Raw genomic sequence first — 23276 nt, forward strand, 5'->3', positions numbered from 1 at the left:
TCTACATATTTATGAACATCCAAAATTTCCTTTTGTTATTGATTTCTAATTGCATTCTATTATGATCGAAGGACACAACTTTGTATTTCAATCCTTTAAAGCGTATCGACACTTATCTCATAGCCTAACATACGGTCTATCCTGAAGAATGTTTCATGTGTACTTGACAAGAATATGTTTTCTGCTATTATTGGGTAGTGCTCGATTAGATGTGTGTTAGGTCTAGTTATTCAAGGAGGCAACATATAAAATAAATAAAATATTGTTAGAAAGGCAGAAGGAAATATTATATCACCACTGCAAGTCTGAAATAAGTATTATTTGCCATAAATATACATACTAAGAAACAAACAAACAAACAATTCTAGTGGGAGATTTTTCCCTGCCAATGTTCAAAGGGAGTATAATGTTATGTATTTGAAGTCATGTTATTCCCGGATGGACACTTTGCTTCAAAGGACTGAATGAGAAATGAAAAGGGAATTAAGATTATTTCATTCCAAGACTGTTTAAGTCTTAAAATAATTTCTTCTGCTGTCCCATTTTAGAAAACAGACAGCTCTCACCTTTTAGAAATATTTCTTCCCAATTACTTTGCTTAATCATTTCTAAAGAAAACTCAATAATACCCTGAACTCCCACAGTATCTACTCTTGGGCATCCCAGAAGTAGTCAATAAATTCTGCTTGTAACTGGCAGAATTTATTATGTTCCATTCCAGGAGTTTAATAGAGAGGGAGAGATGTTCTTAAGCCCTGGTATGACTTCAAAGCCCCTGTTCTCAAGTAATCTTTCTATTTGATACTTTATCCCTAACTCTGCTTCCTGTCAGTCAAGTCATATTATCTTAGCAACTTCTGCCCATTTGTATCAACCTTGTCTTTCATGACAGCAGGGCCCTCAGAACTGTGCTTAATGAGGTGAAACACCACTAGTTGGTTACTGGTGTTCAAAACAAGGTCCTAAAACAAAATGACTCCTTAGAACTCTCTCAACATCATCAATGTTCATCAAAATACACTGAATGGACTGAGACAAAAATATTTGTCAGGACAGATTTCCAAAGACGGTAGCACTTGTTAGAAAATATTTGTATTTACTGCTTTTGTAAATTCTAGAATAAAGGAACAGAACAGTCAAACAACATTGTCTGGAAGTAAAGTAAGAAAAGCCTGAGGCCTCAAATCTGTAAAAGCTTTTGAGTCTTATGGGTTTGAAATATTTTCATTAAGATGAAGAAAAACTGCTCTTTAAGTTTGTACACTGATTGTATGATGGCAATCTTATATTGACTGCAGTAATATAAGAATTAATTGAAACTTATTATGGATATCATAGAAGGTGTTTATGCTGAAGATTGGTGTAATGCCCATGAAATTTCTTATGTACCTTCTACTCAGAGATTTTTAATCTATCAAAAGAAGCCCTAAGGCATATAAATTAAGAAAAAATTGTTTTCATCAACCTATGTGATTAGGAGGTATTCAATAATCTACCATTAGGGAGACTAATAAGAACTGTATTTTATAAACAAGAAAACAGCAAGACAAATCTCAGCACTGATTGACACTGCAAGAATATTTTATTCATCACTGACACATATTCATTGATGTCTACAGGACTATCACAGGATTATATCCCAAATTTGCCATCCTGTACTTGTGTTACTGATAACTTACCAGTCTCACCCACCAGCTATTAGTTCCTTAAAAGTAGACACTATGACTTATACAAATTTGTATTGTCAGCACTGAACACAGTACCTGGTAAACTTGGTACACTTTGTTAAGCTCAACTATATTAAATCTTGACTTTACATTTGCTTATCTTTCTTCATGATAGTTGCCTGCAGTTTAGTTCTTAATTCATCATCTTATCATTTATAACCAAAGGAAAATTATACCCACTAGGGTCATAGATTTATTTTATTTAAAAAATTATTTTCTATGATAGATTTGAAGTATATCTTATTAATTACTTTGCTTAACTGAGCAAAATTAAATAAAATAGAAATTATTTTTAATGTATAAAACTTGGCTGAATCATCAAATTAAAAACACATCATGTTTGCATAAAAGATACATTAAGGTAGAACAGCAGCTGATTACTTTTTAAATGTAACATTCTTTAGTGAATTCACATGTAGGTTTCTCTAATAAATTCCCCTCATCAATTTCAATATAATTCAATTTATAAAAATTACAACTATTCAGCTTTTAGAAGACATAACTATTATGTAATGCAAAGTACATATGCAAAACTGCAAGATGTCACTTCTGGCTTTTTAATAAATATGATTGAATTCTACATTTATTTGCCAAAGATCTTAAAAGTAATTTTAGTTGAATAGCTAATCTTCTAGTGATGTCTTCTGTTTTGCAGAGGCACTTGCTGCAGTGCTATAAAAGTCCATGCTTTCTTGTCTCACAGTTTCTAGTTTTTAACTCTATCCCATCAACAATAATTTGTGTAGTTTTTGACAGCATACTGTGCTCTGCAAGAGCTAAACTCTAACTTGGCACTGATATTCTAAAACGTTCTTGATACTAAAGACACTAAAACTGCAGATGTGATCTGTTAAGAGCCCACTTTGTTATCTGAAATACTCCTGAGTGCTAGCATCCTTAAAACACACCTTCCCCCATTCGTCCTGCTCATTATTCTCATATTAGGAAGAAATGAGAGTCTCTGATAGATCTGGGTGTGGTTAAGAAGCTAAACTGTGGTCCCTATGAATAGCAAAAGTTCTTAGAACCATAACCTATCATTCTCCTTTCTCTTTAGTAGCAGACTGACAAAAACTGGGAATTTAGTCTCAAAATCTCAAGACAGTTAGTGACTGAAATGACTACTCTCTTAAATGCAATATGTTCATTTGCTATCTGCTTGACAAATCACTCTCTTCTCTCCCTTCCAACACTTTAGCTCACATGGAATCTCAAAAACATAGAAATCTGACTTCTAGCTGTGGAGGTTCCAGCCCCCAACCAGTCACCTTGATGGCCAGGCCTGCTGGAGTCAACTTCTCAGTGTTACGCTCATTGAGGCAGTCTTCTCCCATCAAAGAAGTGAGGTGCTGCAGACACTCTGCATGTCCCTGTGACGCCGCAATATGTAATAGATTGTTTCCATTTTCGTCGTGAATTTTGTCTAGATTGTCTGCAGCTAGGTGTGGCTGTATAAATAGTAAGATTAGAAAATCTGAGTCAATAAATCAGAGCAAGACCCTGTGGGGTTTTTCTCTGGGCACTGGAAGGAAGAAACACGCTTATAGAAGCTCTGGTGGCAGCCTTGAGGATCTAATAAGTCAAAGTTTCTTGCTATTATTCTTTGTTGTAATATGCTTTTAACATGAGTTCTCAAGAGACAGATCTTCATACAAGACATGGCAACAGGGCTAGGGCCAATGAGCTGTGGAGGCTTCAAGTTGGCTTTCTAAACAACTATAATGACATTAACAGTAATTGGTGGGTTCCCTGTCTGTCTCCGTGACTTGATTATGAAGTCCTTGAGCGCTGGGGCTGGGTTTTATTCCCTGTTTTAGGTTTGTTGAATGAATGAGCTACTTGTCTCCACCTGTTTGTTTTGCCTTGAATTGCAGAGAACTGGTTTTGGCAAACTACATGATGACTGCTGCTACTAGTGCTCTCATAGGTACCTTTAGATGCTGTCATCAAACAAACTCCTAGGGGTATCTGGAGGCTACATGGCTTTGGCTTTCTCACCTCTAGTGAAGTTTTGTCCCTTGACTATGAACTAGTTGATAGAAATTGTTGGGTGAACTGAGAGGTGTTGTTAGCATTTGGGAAACATGAAAACATGAGAAGGACAAAAGAAAAAAATGAACCAAAGAGAATTAGGGGGAAGAGCCAGGAAAATGGAAAAGACATTTTCAGGAGAGAAAAAAAGTACTACTTTATTTTATTTCATAAAATTATTCAATTCTACCACCCTATCACAACAGCATTTATGATAATAGAGCAAAAGTACATTGTACTTATCTATGCATGGCTTTACACTAAGTAGAATTACATTGCCAAGATGTGATGATTTTCTTGAATGAGACTTTAATTAGCATCATAGTATGAGCTCAGGCTTGCTACTGTTTGATCCAAGTCTCGAAGCCAGAAAAGAACAATGTAGACAGATGGAGTGCTATTTCAGTTTAGCTCTCTCTGAGCCTAAGCAGAACAGACTTTTCTTACATCATGTTACTCTGTGTCTAGAGTCTTTGGAAAAGCTTCTTCATGCTCCCTAGACATGCAGAGCTGGCAGTAAGTAAAAACTCCACCTGGGTCAGAGGGCAATGAAGCTCTTGGGTAAGCTTCTATCTACAAATTCTTTTCAAACAACCTGGTCCAACTCTTCTGAATAATGATCAGGACAAAACAGAAGACCCTCTGTTCACATATCTGGCAGGTCCACCATCAGCAAAGAACTGACATCTCCACAAATAACTGTGTGAGAGCATTGGGAACCATTTGAAAAGCAAAAAGAAAGACATTAAGAATCAAGTTAAAGAAAGTGCTGGGCTCTCTTTGTTTGAGATTAAGAGTCTTCTTAGTTGAATTCATGCCAAGTTAAAATGAAATAACACTCACTCTATAGACATTTGTTTTCCCTGTATTAACCTCATAACTTCTTATTTTAAAACTCAGAAGGTCATATATCCCAACTAAAGCCGCAAGTAAGGATTAAGTAAAAACCGAAACAAATGCAGCATCGTTCTGTTACTAATGAATGCAGCTGATAAAAAAGGAGTCTCTAGTCTATTGACATGTATATTGAACTAGATTATACTTACCAGGAGAGAGATTTGTCCTTCTTTAACAATGTTCAAGATGCTTTTTACTTTTTTCAGATACTCACTTCTTTCTTCTGGGCTTTGGGAGCTGGTCCAGTTTAGGCTACTGACCTGCTCCTCTTGTTTGGATTCTGCTGCTGAGGATTGCAAGTGGAAGGCCCTCAGCTGGCAGTCTGGTGTTGTCTTCTCAACTTTTCGACCATGAGAATCACTAAATGTCTTGTTTAGGAAGTCTTTACTCTGGTTTTCAGGCTCATACGCAGAGCCACATTTAACCAGTGGAGGTGAGATCTCGGGCTCTTCAGTGGACAGCTTGTGCTGATCGCGGATGACAGCTGATGCTTTTCTCAAGTGAGGGCTTTTCATGGGAGAAAGAACACAAAATGGTGCCATGTTGGAGGGTGAGTTCTCAGAACTTCCTGTAGAGCAGACTTTGCCAGAAAGGCCATTGATGGTTGTGCATAAGCCCAAAATTCTTTTTTCTGAAGTTACCTTGGTAAAAGAGACAAGCTGCTGACTGGATTTAATATAAGGCACATCCAGAATCTCATCCATGTCGAGGTCATAGTGCTCCAGTTCGCCCAGCGATGTGCTGGGCTCAGAGCTCTTACCTGGTGGCCCACCCACTCCATCTCCAGGGCTGAGATCCTCAGGCTGGGGGCCTGGGTCAGACTCACCCCCTTTCTGGTACTCAACTGCTTCCTGGTTCTTTTGGTCATCACTTTCATTGTTTTCCAGAGTCTCTGGCTGATGTTTCAGTGGTGAAACACGCTTCACTGGGCGGAACTTACTGTACACATCAGCGATTCCTGTGGGCTTCTGTGTGTTTGTAATAAGAGTTGAGATGCCACAATTCCAGCTAGAGCTAGAAACTGTTTTAAAAAAATTAAAATAGCAGACTATTAATTTGGAATGCTGAACACATCTTGGCTATTTAGGTAGATGTGATTCATTCAAGTTAAGTTCAAATTAAGGCTCTGCATGTGAGAATGACTTAGAGTGCATGTCAATAGAATAAAAAATTCATACTTACCACTGGAAAACAGTGAATGATAAAAGAAAGTTATAACATACTGACTCAAAATTAATTAAAGTACTAATAATGGTAAAAGCAAATAGCCAGGGAAGCAAACCCAGATAGGTATTTAGGTATATTCCCTGCATAGATCTACCTCCCTGACAATATTTATATATTTGTCACCATCCCGAAAACAAGATTACCAAATAAGATCTTCAGTGGTAAATAAGCTTCCAAACTAATTTAGGGAGAAAAGGGATGTGTGCACACATGCACACATATTAGCATGCATGTCCACATATGCCCTTAATGCTTAAGAAGCACCATGTAAAGAAGTGGTAAATTATTTAATATTGAGTAAATTCAAACTATGACCTCCTGAGTGACTCCCTAGGTGAACCATTAAGTGGATTATGGAAAGATTAGGAAGGAATGCAGTGATCAGGAGCTGACGAACTGTGGGAGACAAGACATAGTTGAGTTAAGCCCTAGTCAAAGAATCCTAGTCAACTATCATGCAGCAGCATTTCATGGTGCTTTCTGACATATGACATAGTGACAGAATGTACTAAGACTTCACAACAGAACATGTTCTTTAAGATTTATACTGCCCCCCATTGTTGAGAAGGCTGGAAGTAAACAGGAGAAGAAAGTTGTGAAAAGAAGACGGGTTAGGCAGAGTGTTTTCTAATTTCTGTGCAAAGTTTAGAAAAAGATTGTGTGTTGGTTTACATTTGGTAAGTGTCTGGTTGCGATAGAGTAGAAAGTGAAATAGCCAGAAACACCTGGAGGTGAAAGATAAGAAGAACCATCCCTCCTAGTAATCCCTGCATGAGAGGCTGCCTGGTGCCTCCTCTTGGGGCAAGCAGATGGAGCAACAACAGTCTCCTCAGCCATGATGATGCTGTTTCCTCCCTGGAACACTCCCCTGCTAGGTTAAAGATGACCCCATACCCTTGGAAACATGCAGGCCACTGATTGATGGGTTCCTAGTTCCCTGCCATGTAGTTCCTATCACCCCCATCAAAGGATGAAATTTTAGGGCATGTCCTTCAACTAGGGACCTTCCATCTACCTCTTCTCTTCTGAAAAACAAGTGGGAAGGATTTATCCCAAAAGCATGTGTATGTGTGTGTTATTCACTACCAGGCACAACCAAAGGAAAAAAGAACATGAGATGGGTGTATACTCACGTCTGTAACTTCTGCAATAGTCCCTGGCTTTGACTGATTCTTGGGGTGAAAGTGGAACATACATTATTAAAGTTCTCTCAGTTTAAGCTACTGGCCATTCTTCTTCCTGCTGAGATATGTTCTAAAAGGATTCAGAGAAGTTCTGGAACCAAGCTAAGGGGATGACAGTGAGTGCTCTGAGCCTGAATGCTATATAACTATCAGTGAGTTCTTTTCCTGAAATCAACCACAATTTTGCATGAGGTTTCAGAGGGTCTGCACTACACAGTCCACTTCTCAGACCTTTCTGGCCCTGGCATTTTAGAATCTAAGAAAAGAATACTATCATGAGCTGTGGAAGGAGGGCTGGAATCTCTCCAATAAGTAATGTGGAAGAGAATGTTCCAGAAGGGAAGGAAGGTATCTAGACGGTCTTAGGCTGCTGATTTTCTTCCCTTTTGTTGGCTCTAGTTCTAACTTGTACACAGTGGTTGGCACAGATCAGACAATTAACAAATGCTAGTATGTGAATTTGAATCTCACTTTGCACAACACATTAAATCTTCTAAAATGCACAAAGTGCATCCTTCTGAGGGATTTACAGTTTAATTTCACAGGGGACAAAATCCTGTTAATAAAGTCAGCAGAGTGATAATCACCAGTAAGAGCTCAATTTGCTAAAGTTATTTATGAATTGTAAATATACAAAGGCAAAGACTAATTCCAGTTGGTCTCTTATAAATTTAAAAGTTTTCTATCTCTTATATGACCTTTTCTCTCTAAAAATATAAAGCCATGAAAAATTAATGTCTGCCAGAAAATTCTGCCAAGTCTTTCTCTCTTCAAGAACACATGGTTACTTATTTAATTAAAACAGCAGGAGATAGTGGACATAGAGTTTATAAGATGTAAATATACTTTTAATTTTATTCATCAACTTTCTGCATTATCTTTAAATAAAATGGGAAAAATTTATACTCATAGACATTTCTGAGATACACTCTTATTATTGGGTACATTTGCTAATATTTTGCCGATTACCTTGATTTCTTTGGAACCTCTAGAAAATGTGCATCTATCTCAGAATGTAATAAAAAATTTTAAAGCCACATAACTCAGCAGGTCAATACAACGAATGCATTGTACCAATATATTTATGTATTATATAAGGTCGTAGGTTCAAAGGGCTACTCTTTTATGTTGGCTTTATTTACATGTGAAATTTTTTCCAAGTGATACAGGGAAATGGATACCATATGTTTCCCAGCTGTTTTGTTCTGACAGGAGCCATTAAAAACGCTCTATGGAAATGAATTCTGTCTGGTTCTTAAGAAAACACGTCTTTTCACAGAAGAGTCCAGAAACTGAAGATGGAGCGTCAACATTTTGGCTTGTTGTCCCTCTCCTTCCTCAAACCTATGACTCTTTTTGAGGCTGTGAGTGAGATCTGTGTTTTCTCATCTATGTCTTGATTGCCAAGAAAAGGAATCTAAGTAACAAAAAATGGATATTTCATAGGTTTTCATTAAAAAGCTCCAATGTATTGCTATATTGTATACCTGAATGGGAGGAAGGGCAACTTGATGCTATATACAAAAGACAAAATTCAATTCCTTTATTGCTGCTAAGCTATGTAATCATGTATTTTACAAACAACACAGAAGAGGGGCTATTAATGACTAGTAAGATTTTTCACTTGCAATTATTTGAATCTATCAAAAACTTCACTCTTATTTTATTGCAATACAATAGTAAATTTCTTATCATATACGGAAACAAAGTTTAGACTTACTTTGGTTCCTAGTAAAATTTTGAGAATAAATTTGCTTTCTGGAAATCATGAATAAATTTTTTATATGTTAGCAAAATTTAAATCCCCCTAAATTTTACCTATTTTAGATTTGTACAAGTTCTGTGACAGCAGAGTCTGTGCCTAATTTATCTCTCTATCCCTTAAAGAACCCAGAAAATTGCTTTACATAAGTAGATTCATAATGGCTTTTTGTTTGAATGGGCTCATTTTTAACATCTTATAGGAGTAAACATGCCTAGTAAGCCTTAAACCTGTCTACCTGATTACACCACAGATTCTCTAAAATGGTCAGTAAGTAAACAGACGTGTATTTGCTGCTGATACATAGGCCACAATTATCTCTTCGGATCTAGCTGGCACTTGGAATGCCACTGAGCTTTAGCAAAGTATTTGCCTGCTGACTCTCTATACCCATCTATTGATTGAACAAACATGTGATGCAGTCTTAGAATGTGCAAGGATTCCTGATAGGTGGCCTGTTCTGATCCAAGTGTCTCATCTTTCTTCACCCTTGCCCACTCCTTCTCCTTCCCCTCTTCCCCCAACACATCCAGATGTTGCTCCTCTTCCCAAAACATATTTCTTGTGATAGTGACCTACATGGTAACATGAACACTTATGCAGTCTCCCAAGCGATCTATTTCCAGTGCATCCTTGACCCTTCTCTTTCCTTGATCCTGGCCCTTCATCCCTCAGGTACCAAGTCCTGCTGTGTCCTTATTGTGATTAACCTCAATCCTTCTGAATCTGGGCCCTCTTCTTCAGCATCACTAAACTGACTAGACCACATTGGGATCCTCTCCCACAGTCTCTGCAAAATTTTCCTGGCTTCTCCTGCTCTCTTTTTTTCAGTCCTGAGTTATCCTTCTTCAATAAGCCTGACTTTGTCACCCAGAATCCGCTCAAATATTTCAGGTAGCCCTATACTGAACAATATTTCCCCATATATGGGTACGTACCCTGCAGTATCTAAGGGGCACACAGGAATCATGCTAAATACCCCTGATTTACAGAGTGAGAATGCTATTTACCTTCCAAATTCTCTTTCTTCTTACTAATTAATTTAAGGAGACTCACTTTGGTGCTAGAATGAATTCTACTCCCTTCAAAAAGTTACAATTCCCTATTTGAAAAATGAGACTTCAGGCCTCAGATTCAGCGATGTTCATAAGCAAAGAATTAAAGGAATGTTATATGTTCAATTTATCACATTCATTTTAACGATGACCTTGACTTCACTGCAAGTGACCATGGTTTTCTATTTATAACCAGAGCGACATGAAGTTTCTTTTAAAAATGAATATGTTTAAAAGTCAGGTGTTTTAGAAAAATAAATAAACACAGTACAGGTGCAATACAGGTAAAGCAAAACTATCAGAGGTAGACTTGGGATACAATGTATGTTGTGGAAATGATACTTAAATTACTAGGTTTGTAAAACCTTGGCTTCTGGGATAATAGCTAAGTTCTTCAGCATAATATGTAACAGTTCTTGTATTCCTTTTCTAATTTACCTTCGCATCTCAGCACGCATAATTCCCAAATCACTAATTTTTCCCTGCAGCTCCACTGCTAAATTCATCGTTTCTAGATATACCACACTCTTCCTGCATTTAAGTTTATTCTTACTTTCCCTTGGCTGTCTTCTCTGCTTGAGACTCAGGCTCATCTCACAAGATTCTACTCAGGGTTTACCTCCTTTGTGCAGCTGCTGTGACTCTCCTAGAGAATAATTGCTCCTTGCTTCCCAGTGCCCTGATAATACCTAGAGTTACATATTTTTGAAATTCTGTTACAACTATTCACTCATGCATCTGTTTCACCTTTCCTCCTGAGAATCCCTCCAGGGCAAAGACAGCCTGAGAACCAGCTTGTGTTTATAACCAGTCCTTGATCTAGCAGAGTACCTTGAAGATATTGGGGATCAATGGCTTCTCTTTCAATGTATGGATGAAAGAATAAAGGGAGAGGTGGGGAGGGAAGGAGGGAGGGGGAAGGGAGAAAGGAAGAAGAGAAGGAAGAAAGGAGGAAAGGAAGGAAGGAGGGAGGAAAGGAAGGAAGGAAGAGGGAGGGAAGGAAGATGCCAGAACCAAAGATGAAAAGTACAGCAACTAAATACAAGTTCTGCCACAATGAATTCACCCTTGCCACATTTTGGGCACACTAACTGTGCTGAATATTTCAAAGATAATGCTAGTAAGCTATTGAAAATGTTTAGACAAGATGTGCTACATCTTAATCTACTTTCATCTAATTCCTACAAAAAATTCCTCAGTTTCCTCATCTGTAAAATGAAGGGGTTAGACTATATGATTGCTAAAACCTGATCTACTCCTAAATTTCTATGACTGTATGGAATGACTACAAATAACAGAGGTCTCTATTCTGAATGACTCACTATGAAACACTATAATTTCTTTGGATCTATGTCATTCACCAGATCCTCACAAATTTATAATTATGAGGCTAAGCTGATTGCTGATGCAGAGCCACTCTTTGGCTCCTGAGACTGATAAATTAGTATTTTCTTAGGAATATAATGGACAGTTTGTTGCAACAGTGGATCCAATTTTCAAGACTAAACGTCAGTGCTGGCTCCCAAAATGCCTATTTTACTTCTAAATAGAAAGTTATGTGTCCATATTAGAAAATTTTCTTGAGACATCAAGAAGAGAAAGAAAACGGATATGATTTAGGGCAAAGTAGTGCTCCCCTACTGCTTTTCATTAAAAGTTAAATGGATTCTATTTTCCATGAGGAACGAAGTGGTCAGCTTTAGCTATAATGGCCTTAAAGTGTACACAACAATATACCTCACATACATAGCTACTGGAAACCTAGGCGCCTTCAAAGACAGACTTTTGAAATTCTCCAACATTCCATTTCCTTCCATTTTCACACCAAAAGGAGGGGCATTATGAACGATTGAGAGTATTAATGCTGGAGTCGGGAGTTTGGTTAGTCCTATGAAGGCTGAAGTCTGTAGTCTTACTGCAGACACCTCAGGCTCTGTAAGAAGTGATGACAGGTGGCTTATCCCATGTTCTGACAGTAGGAAGAAGGCACAGAGTCCGAGTGAGGACAACTTGCTGGGTGCTCTGCTGTGCTGCCCTGAGAGATTAGACCGTGACCTGATCAAAGTTAAAGCTGTGTCAACTCTGGATTTGGAGAATTGTGTAGGGGCACTGTGTTAGGAAGAACAAAAGTGTGTGTGAGAAATGAGTGTTCCTGGAATGCTCTCATCAGGCTGCTTGCTTATCCTTCTCATTGATGCTACAGACCCTCTAGTAAGGGTAATGTGAGGCTGACAAAGGAGGACAGAAAGCTTGTTTATTACAGAAATGCCAGCCAATGATCTATCCACATTAGGGCATTAAAACACTGCGGGGAAAGCATCACTGATTTGTGTTCTAAACTTTCTGTCTTTAAGTGGCTACTGATATCAAGCAGCTGTTGAATATGTCAGATTCATGTTTTATCATTCCCAGCTCTGCCCACAATTGTCAGGACCTGCTCACATAGCTTTGCACCCATTTCTTTGTTTTGTGAGAACCATTGAAATATGCAAGCCCTACTACCCTGGATGGAAAAGATACTTCACCAAAGAGGCATAGTCCATCATAAAATCAGACTCAATATTTTGACAACTTTAAACCTTTGGGCTTCAGAAGTATGGTTTCCATAGAAAAGCAATTGGTGGGGTGGAGAAAGTTACATGGTCTTGCATTATTGTGTCATCTATAAAGTATGCTGACCTTCACTTTGACACTAGCAAAACTTTGTGTGGATTAAGTTTTGTGTTCATTCCAGGCCCGTTTACCAGGTTTCCTTTTCTTCTTTCCCTCCCTCTCTGTGTGGAAATGTAGGGAGAGATACACGTCAAGGACAGTGAAAGGCTGAGCATCAGAGATGCTTGGGAAAAGGGCAGAGCTGCGGGCAGGCTCAGTGTGGCTTCTGGCCATGCAGCACATATACATTTTAACTGAAGGTGGCGATGTTTTACAGTGCTCGTCTACTGTCAAGGACAAAGGACTCCGACTTACTGCTTCTCGGTCAGAGAGAACAGGAGGCGGACAGCACAAGCTGAAAAATCCCTACCCTCATCTCCTGATTTCCAATTGACAATTTCCAAAATGCCTGCTGATTTTACTTCTAAATATGGACTATGTGTCCACATTAGAAAATTAGACTTAGCCACCAAGACAACAAAGAAAACAGGGTATGTCTTTAGGGTACAAGAGTATTCCCTTCTTCATCACACACCAGGGTCTGTTGGGGGGGTGGGGGCCTGGGGGAGGGGCAGCATTAGGAGGTATACCTAATGTTGATGACGGACTGATGAGTGCAGCAAACCATCACAGCATGTGTGCACCTATGTAACAAAACTGCACATTCTGCACATGTACCTCAGAACTTAAAGTGTAATAATGATAATAATGATAATGAGTGTTCCCTTCTTGTTTTATTTTTGCTAGAAGTTAAATGCATTCTGTTTTCCACGAGAAACAAAGTGGTGAGCCTGTGAAAACTGGTCTTGTTTTAAGAAGGGCACACTTTAAGGGGAGGAGAAATGAAAGACCCAGTGCTGGCCTGTAGCCTACCTTTCTTTTGGCAGGTCTATGGGTCTGCCCGCACAAGCTCCTACTATGGCCTGATGTCCCAGCTACAAGACTGGAGAGAGAACAGGCAGGTGCAGTGGCGCTAAACAAAGTGGGAGGAAGAGCAGACAGTGGCTCTCTCTGGGATTAATGAATTGCAGAGCTGCTGTGCCTTCGTCATCAAGTGCAGGTCACTGTACACTTCACAAGCATTACTATAGACAGTGAAGAAAAGATTTAAATGTATTTTAAGAATTCACAAAGCAATATTTCTCAATTGGAATTTTCCTAAAATGTCTTCCATTTAATACTTTAAAATTGCCAATACATTTGTGTAAGGCTTTTTATGTTTCTGAGTACAAGAAAGTGTAAAATTTCATTACAGATTGCCACAGCTCTGGAGGATGGACAGGCTCTTCTTATGTATTCTTACTTGGAAATAAATGAGAACTCAGAATTTTAAGTGCAATGTGAAAAATGACATAGCATGCTGACTGCTCAACTAGGACCAAGGTTTCCTGACTTGAACTTTCTTTCTGTAACACTGGAGGGCTGCCTTATCAAAATTAAATTATTCACTAAAGATACAAGTCACATTTTCTTATTCCCTAAAGACACAATTCGCAATTCCATATGCAATGGAATCCTAGAAATCAGTCGCAAAATAATTTCAGATTCACTCTAACCTAAATCTAACACTATGCTCTCTGTCTAAATTTTGGTAACGATTTACTAGGAACATTTTGCTGGGAAAAAAGCTAGAAAAATAATTTACGGTCGGGCAAGGTAGCTGACGCCTGTCATCCTAGCACTTTGGGATGCTGAGGCAGCTGGATCACTTGAGATCAGGAGTTTGTGACCAGCCTGGCCAATATGGTGAAACCCCATTACTATTAAAAATACAAAAACTAGCCAGGCATTGTGGTGCATGCCTGTAATCCCAGCTACTTGGGAGGCAGAGGCAGGAGAATCGTTTGAACCCGGGAGACGGAGGTTACAGTGAGCCAATATCATACCACTACACTCTAGTCTGGGTAACAGAGCAAGACTGTCTCAAAAAAGAAAAAAGAAAAATAATTTTTAATGACTTTTCCTGGCTGGGCTCACTGGCTCAGACCTGTAATCTCAGTGCTTTGGGAGGCTGAGGTGGAAAGATCGGCTGCCTGAAGCCAGAAACCTGAGACCAGCCTGGGTAACAGTGAGATCCTCATCTTTACAAAGAATTAAAAAATTAGCGTGGCATGGTGGCTTGCTCCCGTAGTCTTAGCTACTAGGGTGGCTGAGGCAGGAGGACTGCTTAAGTCCAGGAGTTGGAGGCTGCAGTGAGCTATGATTGTATCACTGCACTTTAGCTGGAGTGACAGAGTGAGACCTTGTCAAAAAAAAAAAAAAAATTCCACCAGCCTTTCTTAAAAACAGTTGAGTGGAAGGATTTCCTTCCTCTTTATTTTTAGCAGCATTAGCCTAAATTTAGAGTCATTTTGTCACTGAGAAATTGTTCTTACAGCTGCTAATTCCTTCAACTGGCTAAGGGTGGTGATTTTTTTGTTACTGTTTTTTTCAATGTAAGCAAGATAAACAGGAATACAAAGCATGGTCAGAGTGTTAAAGCAACTGGTAATTGACAGAATCCTATAGTACTTTTTTACAGGGTTCGTTCATTCAACAAAGACATATTTAATACCTTCTGTGTACATGTCTCTAGGGGTGCAGGGTGAATGAAATAGACATAATACTGCTCAGACAATGCTGAAAGTACACAAATAAATAAATAAATTACTAAATGCAAACTGTTTTGAAGAAACAAGGAGGGTACTTGAATAGAAAACAGATGAGAACCTCACCAAAGAGGTAGGTAACATGTAAGACCTGGGGGATGAGAAGAAGCCAATTATGTGAAAAACAGGGAGATAATAAAAGAGAAAAAATAATTTTATGAAGATCTGAATAGAAGGAAGCATACCTGCAATAAATGTCTAAAGCAGGGAGAATCTGGCAGTTTCTGTGGCTGTTATGGCTAGATCAGAGTGGGTGAGAGTCAAAGAAAGCGAAGTTGAAGCTGGGGGAGGTTATCAGGGACCAACCCATTTGGGGGTTTTATTGGCCACAGCAAAGAGTTTGTTTTTTATTTTAACCAAAATGGGGTATTTCTGAGGGATTTTACAGAGACATGTGTGTTCACATAGCAGAAGGAGGAGAGGGAACTCTCAGTGGCTGCTTTGGTAAGACACTAATTCTGTTTATGAGGGATCCATCCTCTTGTCCTAATCATTTCTCCAAAGATCCCATCTCCAAATACCATCATCTTGAGAGTTAGGTATCAACACACAAATTCTGGTGTGATGCAAACATTTTGTTTATAGCATGAGGATATACTTTGAGCACAGAAACCCAAGGCCTGGTGATGAATTGATGTGGGACATGAGGGAAAGCAAGAAATCTGGCTTCAGTGACTGAGGAGATGTTTGAGTCAGTGGAGTGCAGTCCACTGAGGAGGGGGTCTGAGGAGGAACACGCTGGGCAGGGGAGTTCAAGAATTCCTCTTTGGAATTCCATAAGATATCAAATGTAGACAGCGAGTGGGCCATCAAATAGGAGGCTGGAGTGCAGAGGGGATTCACAGAAGCATATAGATGGTGTTTGAAGCTGTAAGCATGTATGGGAGGCTGGGAGGACCCAGGGAGGGTCCTATTAAATATTTAGTCCCACTTGACTATTGAAAGGTCAAGTTGAGAAGGAGGAGGAGTTGCGAAGGAAGACTAAGAGGATATCAGAGTGTTAGGAGAAAAATGAGGAGAGAGGTAGTCTCACAAAGCCAAGAGACGAGACTGTTTCCAGAAAGGAGGGTCCTATAGTCTCAACTAATGCTGACAGGCCAACAAAGATGAGAGTAGCAAAGTGTGAGTGCATTTGGCAGCATGGAAATCACGACCTTCCCTAGAGAGATGGAAATCGTACCGGGGATGTTTAAGGTAAATAGGAAGTGGGGGTCAGGGGAGGGAGTTTCCCATGCCTTTTTAAAGCAGGCTGGCTCTAAATGGAGGGTTGGCAAGGTGGAGCAGAGAAACAGGATGGGAGCTTCTAGAGGTGGTTTGTTTGTTTTCTAAGATGGAAGGTAGAGAATGTTTGTACGATGAGGGTAATGGCCTCATAGGGATGAAAAGATTAATGATGCAGATGAAAGAGGAGATAAATGAAGAATCAGAGTGTCAAACCAAACAAAGAGAAGCAAAATATCAGCTGTCTCATACTTCAAGCACGATACAAACCCAGAGGATCCCTTTCACTTCTTTACATTCATCTGTCCATCTACACCTCCAGTACATGATCAGCAGCAGCGTCCAGGCACTGGAGACACCATCGTGAACAAAATCGCCCAAATGAGTTTTTAATGTACTGTTATTAAAGCAATGTCACATTAGTATACAGATACGTATAGGGTAGGGAAAGTACAGGGAGTTAGGAAATAATAGGAGTTGATGGGATGCACAATTTAGGAGCCACTAAAAACCTGTGGCTATTAAGCACTTAAAATGTGGCTAGTGGCACATGTCAAAATGATAATAATATTCACTTATTGGGTTAAATAAAATATATTTTAAAATTGACCTATCTGCTCATACCTTTTTAATGTAGATATTAGAAAAATTTTAAGTCACATATGTGGCATGTGGCTCACATTACATTTCTTTGTTGTTGTTTCCTCCAGCTTTCTTTTTTTTTTTTTTTTTTTTTTTTTTTTTTTTTTTTTTTTTTTTTTTTTTTTTTTTTTTTTTTTTGAGACAGAGTCACACTCCATCACCAGGCGCCAGGCTCGAGTGCAGTGGTGAGACCTCGGCTCACTGCAACCTCTGCCTCCTGGGTTCAAGCAATTCTCCTGCCTCAGCCTCCCAAGTAGCTGGGACTACAGGCGTGCACCACCACGCCAAGCTAACTATTTTGGATTTTTAGTAGAGAGGGGGTTTCACCATGTTGGCCAGGATGGTCTCGATCTCTTGACCTCGTGATCCACCTGCCTTGGCCTCCCAAAGTGCTGGGATTACAGGCGTGAGCCACCGCGCCTGGCCTCCTCCAGCTTTTTAAAAAATTTGTATACATTTAAGGGGCAGAAGTGCAGTTTGTTAGATGGATCTATTGCACAGTGATGAAATCTGGGCTTTGAGCGTAAACATCACCCGAATAACAAACATTGCACCCATTAAGTAATTTCTAATCCTGCACCCCTCTTCCACTCTTCTGAGTTTCTGGTGTCTATTATTCCACACTTTAAATCCATCACATTATATTTCTATTGGACAGTGCTGGTCCAGAGAGTCAAGTAAAGGGGCCCTAAGAAGGTGAGCTTAGAGATGGAGGGAGAAAAGGAGTAAAATCCTATGTGAAGGAACACTGCATATTTGAAGAACTGAAGGAGGCTCCTTGATGTGGCTGGCAAGCAGGGGGCATGTAAGGAAGCCTGCTGGTCCAGGAGAAGATGACTCTGGGCCTTGAAGGCCACATGAGAGAGTTTCTCATTGCATATCCTGAGAACTATCCTGAGAAACCATTGCCTGGTTTTGAGCAGGGAGTGGGGTGATACGACTTGCATTTTTGAAAAGATCACTGTGTCTCACTAAAAACAATGGGCTGGTATCTAGGTGGCCCTGGTCAGTGCTTCTCAAACTTGAATGTGCATAAATGAATACCCTGGGGATTGAGCTTGTTAAAACACAGGTTTGATTCAGGAATCTGGGGCGAGTCTGAGAGTCTGCATTCCTCACAACTTCCCAGGTGATGCTGCCACCAAGGGTGCTGGGGTGGGTCCTGGACCATACTGTGAGATGCAAGGGCCTGAGTGAGCAAATGTCACAAAAGGGTTGGGACTTATGCCACAGGATCCCTCAACTATGAGATCCTAGGATTTTGTTTATATTACTTGAGTTTACTTTATGACTCTTTTTTTATGGAAGAGTCAGAACAAAGGAGATATGTGGATAAAAAGGAGATGATCTGAAATGGGAAGACAGAACCCATTTAATATAGAGAGATAAAAGAAGAAGGGTTGCATTCAGCAAGAACTGGAGTGCTGTCGAGATGCTCTGACAGAAGCTCCCAAACTAGAAATGTCCCTCAACACACATTCCTACTTTTGCCTTAAAAAAGCATGGGAAGATGGGATGGGGGAAACCGCTATTCCTGTGACAGGATGGGGACTTGTGAGAAGGAAGTCACTGCAAAACCGCACAAAGTCAAAGGCACTTGGCTGTATATCTGTTTTTCCTTGTCCCTATGCGTCAGTTCTTTCCCTCCCTGCCTAAAGTCTCTCCGGACTTCCCATTTTTCATTCTTTCTTACTGCAGATTTCCTTTAACTCATTTCTACCAACAGGAAGTTTCTTTACTTATCAGTTTTGGGAGTGGAAGGTATGTTTCTCAGAGCCCAGTAAAAATAGACAAAAACACAGGAGAGAAGACTGAGTTTCTACCCCTAAGTTTTCTTTCCCTCAAATACTGTCTCATTCCTTTCTTAATTCCATAGCTGTGAACCCTGTAGAAAATCAGGTTGTTGTGTCACTTACATTTTTCATTAAGCAAAGAAATGTTCCACTCAAGAGAGGGGTCAAAGATATGATGTGTTTAAGCTTGGCTACATTCTGCCTCTTTTATTCTTTTCTTTTGAGATGGAGTCTTGCTCTGTCACCCAGGCTGGAGTATAGTGGTGCAACCTCAGCTCACTGCAACCTCTGCCTCCCACGCTGAAGCAATTCTCCTACCTCAGCCTCCCGAGTACCTGAGATAACAGAGGTATGCCACTACCACCCAGCTAATGTTTGTATTTTTAGTGGAGATGGGGTTTCACCATGTTGGCTAGGCTGGTCTTGAACTCCTGACCTCAGATGATCCACCTGCCTCAGCCTTCCAAAGTGCTGGGATTATAGGCGTAAGCCACCATGCCCAGCTCCTTTTATTATTTTCAATACTACCAGAATTTTATTTTAACTTTTCTCTCACCCCCGCCCCCATCTTTATCTACATTGACCTACATTCTCTCAGAAGCATAAATGAAGTGTTAATAGGTTAAAGGTAGAGATGATCTCTCCCTTTCCACAGGCTTTCATGGGTAAGTTCTGTGGTCAACTCAAAATAATGGCTACGAACATTCTGGAGCAACAGAAAAAGAAGCAAAAACTGCCCTCATGTTGTGATTACAACGATATGTACAAATATAACTCAACGGGAAAAATACTTGAAATGAGTGTAGTAGTTCTGTTTTGGTGGCCAGGTTAAGTTCTTTAAAAATAATGGATATCACCTTTATAATCATTTTTTTGTTAAACAATAAAATAATTGTTTTATTTGATAAACATTATCATCTGATGTCTTATCATTTGTAAATTTTTACTCTAGTTAAACATTTCTTTGTCATAAATGTTAGATTCTTATTGGATTAGGTTGAAGTGTTGGTTTTCTTGATTGAGATCTTAGAAAATGTGTTTCCCCACTTTTTGGAGTCTAGTTTACATTTCATCCTGTGAAATCGATTAATCAAAAAGCTTTTCAATTTAAACTGCCATACCAACCTTCACTTTCATGCTTTTAGCATTAAACCTTAATAAAAATTGAAAACAGGAGGTTTATATATTTAGCATCACCAACTATGTCATAACAGCATCTACAGGACAAATTTCATGTCAACTTATTATTTTAGGTGTTAGCTTAAATCCTTTAATCTTAGGATATCACATCTTTTATCTTTATAGGTTTAGGGTTTTCACAAAATTTGCATGCACAGGGTTCAAAAACATAGCAAATTTGCAATGCTTTTAAATGTACAACCTACATGACTTTAATGCCAGAAACCAAGTTTAAAAAGTACTGTTTCCTTTACTCATTGTCATACAAATAACACTTTATATTATTTAGGTATAACATTTTTTCAGGATCCATTTTCAGACATATTACAGGGTCATTTATTACTGTTACATAACTGAATTTTCTAACCTCAGCAGTTTTCAGATGTAAGGCAGCATTAATACTTATCTGCCTTCTGACATAAGAAAATTATACAATGAGCTTAGCAGATACGGATTTTGGAAAAATCACATTTAAAACACCATGAATTGAAACAAATGTGTATTTGAATGTCCAATTAATTTTTAAAAACTCTAAGTCAATGAAACTGAATATGTTTTGATTTGAACACCATATGTCACCATAACGTATTTTTTGTCTACATTTGGAGAAAACCATAGGGAAGAGTTAACATTCACTGCCGCATGCTGTCCTCTTTTCCCACATGAGTAGCAGATATTAAGCAGAGAATGCGTGCAAACGTTCCACAATAACTTCCTTTTTTAGGTGCAATTTTTTTCACACATAACTTCCTTTGCTGCTAATCCTTGTCCCAAACTAGTTTCTACACATGGTTCTCTGGAATAAATTATTCCTCAATTGAGTTAGCTTACCCACAGGGGGTCTGGAGACTGTAGAGCAAGTTTCACATCCACTTGCTAGCTCTAGGACTTTGTGCAAATTATTTACCCTCTTGTAAGCCTCAGTTTTCTCATCAATAAAAGAGGTACAGTAATGCTTCTCCCTCTGATAATTATTTTGAGGATAAATATGCTGCTTAGAGACCTGGCACAATGCCTGGTTCACTGATGGCTATGAAACAACTCAGAAACCTCAACTGCACCTGTGCATCTCCACGCACAGGCACTTCATTCTCAGGCTTCCCACTTCTAGTTTTTTGTTTCCTTCCCACCTGTGGCATCTCCATTTCCCTAATATTTCCTTTCTTTCTAAACCACTTTTTTCGCAAAAATTTGAAACAGTCCTAGTGCAGTGTAATTGGTGGAGAATAGTTTAAAATGTGATTCCTATTAGGGGAAAACGTAGACTTCAACAGGAATCAAAGCTTTTGGCTAAAGAAAGGGTACTCTCAGAGGCCTGGGTGCAATGGCTCACACTGTAATCCCAGCATTTTGGGAGGCCAAAGCAGGTGGATCACCATGTCAGGAGTTCACGACCAGCCTGACCAAGATGGTGAAAAAATACAAAAATTAGCCTCTATTAAAAATACAAAAATTAGCCGGGCACAGTGGCAGGTGCCTCTGATCCAAGCTGCTTGGGAGGCTGAGGCAGGAGAATTGCTTGAACTTGGGCAGCAGAGGTTGCAGTAAGCTGAGATTGAGCCACTGCACACTGCAGCCTGGGTGACAGAGTGAGACTGCCTCACAAAAAAAAAAAAAAAAAAAAAAGGTAAAGAAAGGGCACTCCTAAGGCAGATTTGTGGGTATTGGTGAGTCAGTGGAAGGTGCAGGGAGACGACTTCCAGGCCTCTGACAACACCGCCATTATCCATTCTTGGAGCCCATCACTAGAGCCGCAGGGATGAAGTGAGGTGAGACCGAGGCTGTATGTCTTACAGAGGGGCTTTCAAAGGCCTTAAACAGGGCACATTTTACTCTCCAGCTCCTCTGAGCACGCTCAGAAAGCAGGCAAAATGGATAGCCCTAGTTGGGAAAGCAGAAAAGATATGTGGGAAACCCTGGGGACTGTTCTGTGGGGCTGACAGGTTTCTGAGCAGACCACTTGGGGAGAAACCTCAGGATTGGTTCTGGGTGCTCCACTTTAAGAGGGATGCTGGTAACTGCACTGCATCCACCAGAGAGTGAAAAGAATGAGCAACCCACACGCAGAACTGCAGAAGGAAATGTTCACCTGGAGAAGACAGGGCCAAGAGTGACTGCTGTCTCCACACACACAGTGGTACTTTTGTCCAGGAGGGACTGTCCTTTTCTGTGGTTCCAAGGGAAAAGTCAGGATCAATGAGTGGAAATTCAAGGGACACTGACTTTGGCCAAGCAAAAGCTTTATGGATAAAAGCTGCCTCCTGAGATTGTGCGCTCCCTGTTGCTAATCTGATGAAGTGCAGGCTGGATGACCCTGCCGCTGGGATAAGGAGGATTACCTTCAAAGATCCGATTGACTTTGGACTACCTGATTTTTTTTTTTCTTTTTTGCATTTTAGAAAACTTTTAATTTGTAAATAACTCCTACATTTTTCGCTTGTAGATAAATGTATACAACAGTTGCAAAAACGAAAACAGTACAAAGAATAGCTGTAGATCTTTAATCCACATTCATCAGTTGTCAGCATTTTACCCATTTGCTTTATTATTTGCACTTTCTCACTTGCCCTTTCTTGCAGACTAGATAATTTTGAAAGTCCCTTCTCTTAGTGGGAGTTATGATTCTACATGCTGAGGCTTCCTTCCAGGTCATAGGATTTTAGAAAAATTGGAATCCTGCTGGCATTGCTCTTCACTGCACTTAGCATAAAATCTGAACTCCCCAAGGAGTCTGACCCTGATCATCTCTCCGCCTTCATCCCTTACTGCTCCTCATTTGGATCACCATGCTGCAGTTCCACTGGTTTTCTTTTTCTTCCTCGTAATTGCTAAGCTCATTCCTGGCTCAGGTACTTTGCAGTTATTAGTTCCTCCACCTTCAACACACTTTGCTGGTTTTCCCATGGCTGGGGCCTTCTAACATTCCCTGATGCCCTAAGACCTCCCTCCTACCCCAACTCCTACAAATTATGACAGTCCCTCATGGTGCCTCTTCTCACTAACTATGGTGATCTTGTTTATCTGTTTGATTGCCTTTTGGCTGTCACTCCCAGTAGAATGTGAGCTTCATGAGCACAGAGGTCTTGTCTGTCTTATTCTTTACCATGTTCTCAGTACCTGGGTCAGAGACACTCAACACATATTTGTTGAATAAATAAATACGAGAGCAAATGAGAACATCTGGTCAAAGACATAATACATATAAGAATAGATGTTAACATTCGACAACCTATACAAAACAGCAAGTGTGTAACTATT

The 23276-nt window shown here is 39.6% G+C and overlaps 1 protein-coding gene across 9 annotated transcripts in view; it reads right to left on the minus strand.

The window, feature by feature from the left end:
* The window catches only part of LOC108306777 (synuclein alpha interacting protein), a 154295-nt gene that overhangs the window by 34904 nt on the left and 96115 nt on the right, over nt 1-23276 (minus strand). For 7 of the 9 annotated variants that reach the window (XM_017531855.2, XM_017531854.2, XM_017531852.2 and 4 more), the window contains 2 exons: nt 4805-5676; nt 2996-3175 (listed from right to left, as the gene is read on the minus strand). In XM_017531855.2, the coding sequence (XP_017387344.1) occupies nt 2996-3175; nt 4805-5676 (1052 nt within the window). The remainder of the gene's footprint in view (nt 1-2995; nt 3176-4804; nt 5677-23276) is intronic. The other 2 variants (XM_037739728.1, XM_037739729.1) reach the window with 1 other exon arrangement.

The sequence above is a fragment of the Cebus imitator genome, unplaced genomic scaffold (assembly GCF_001604975.1).
Source record: "Cebus imitator isolate Cc_AM_T3 unplaced genomic scaffold, Cebus_imitator-1.0 Scaffold74, whole genome shotgun sequence".
NCBI classification, from domain to species: domain Eukaryota; kingdom Metazoa; phylum Chordata; class Mammalia; order Primates; family Cebidae; genus Cebus; species Cebus imitator.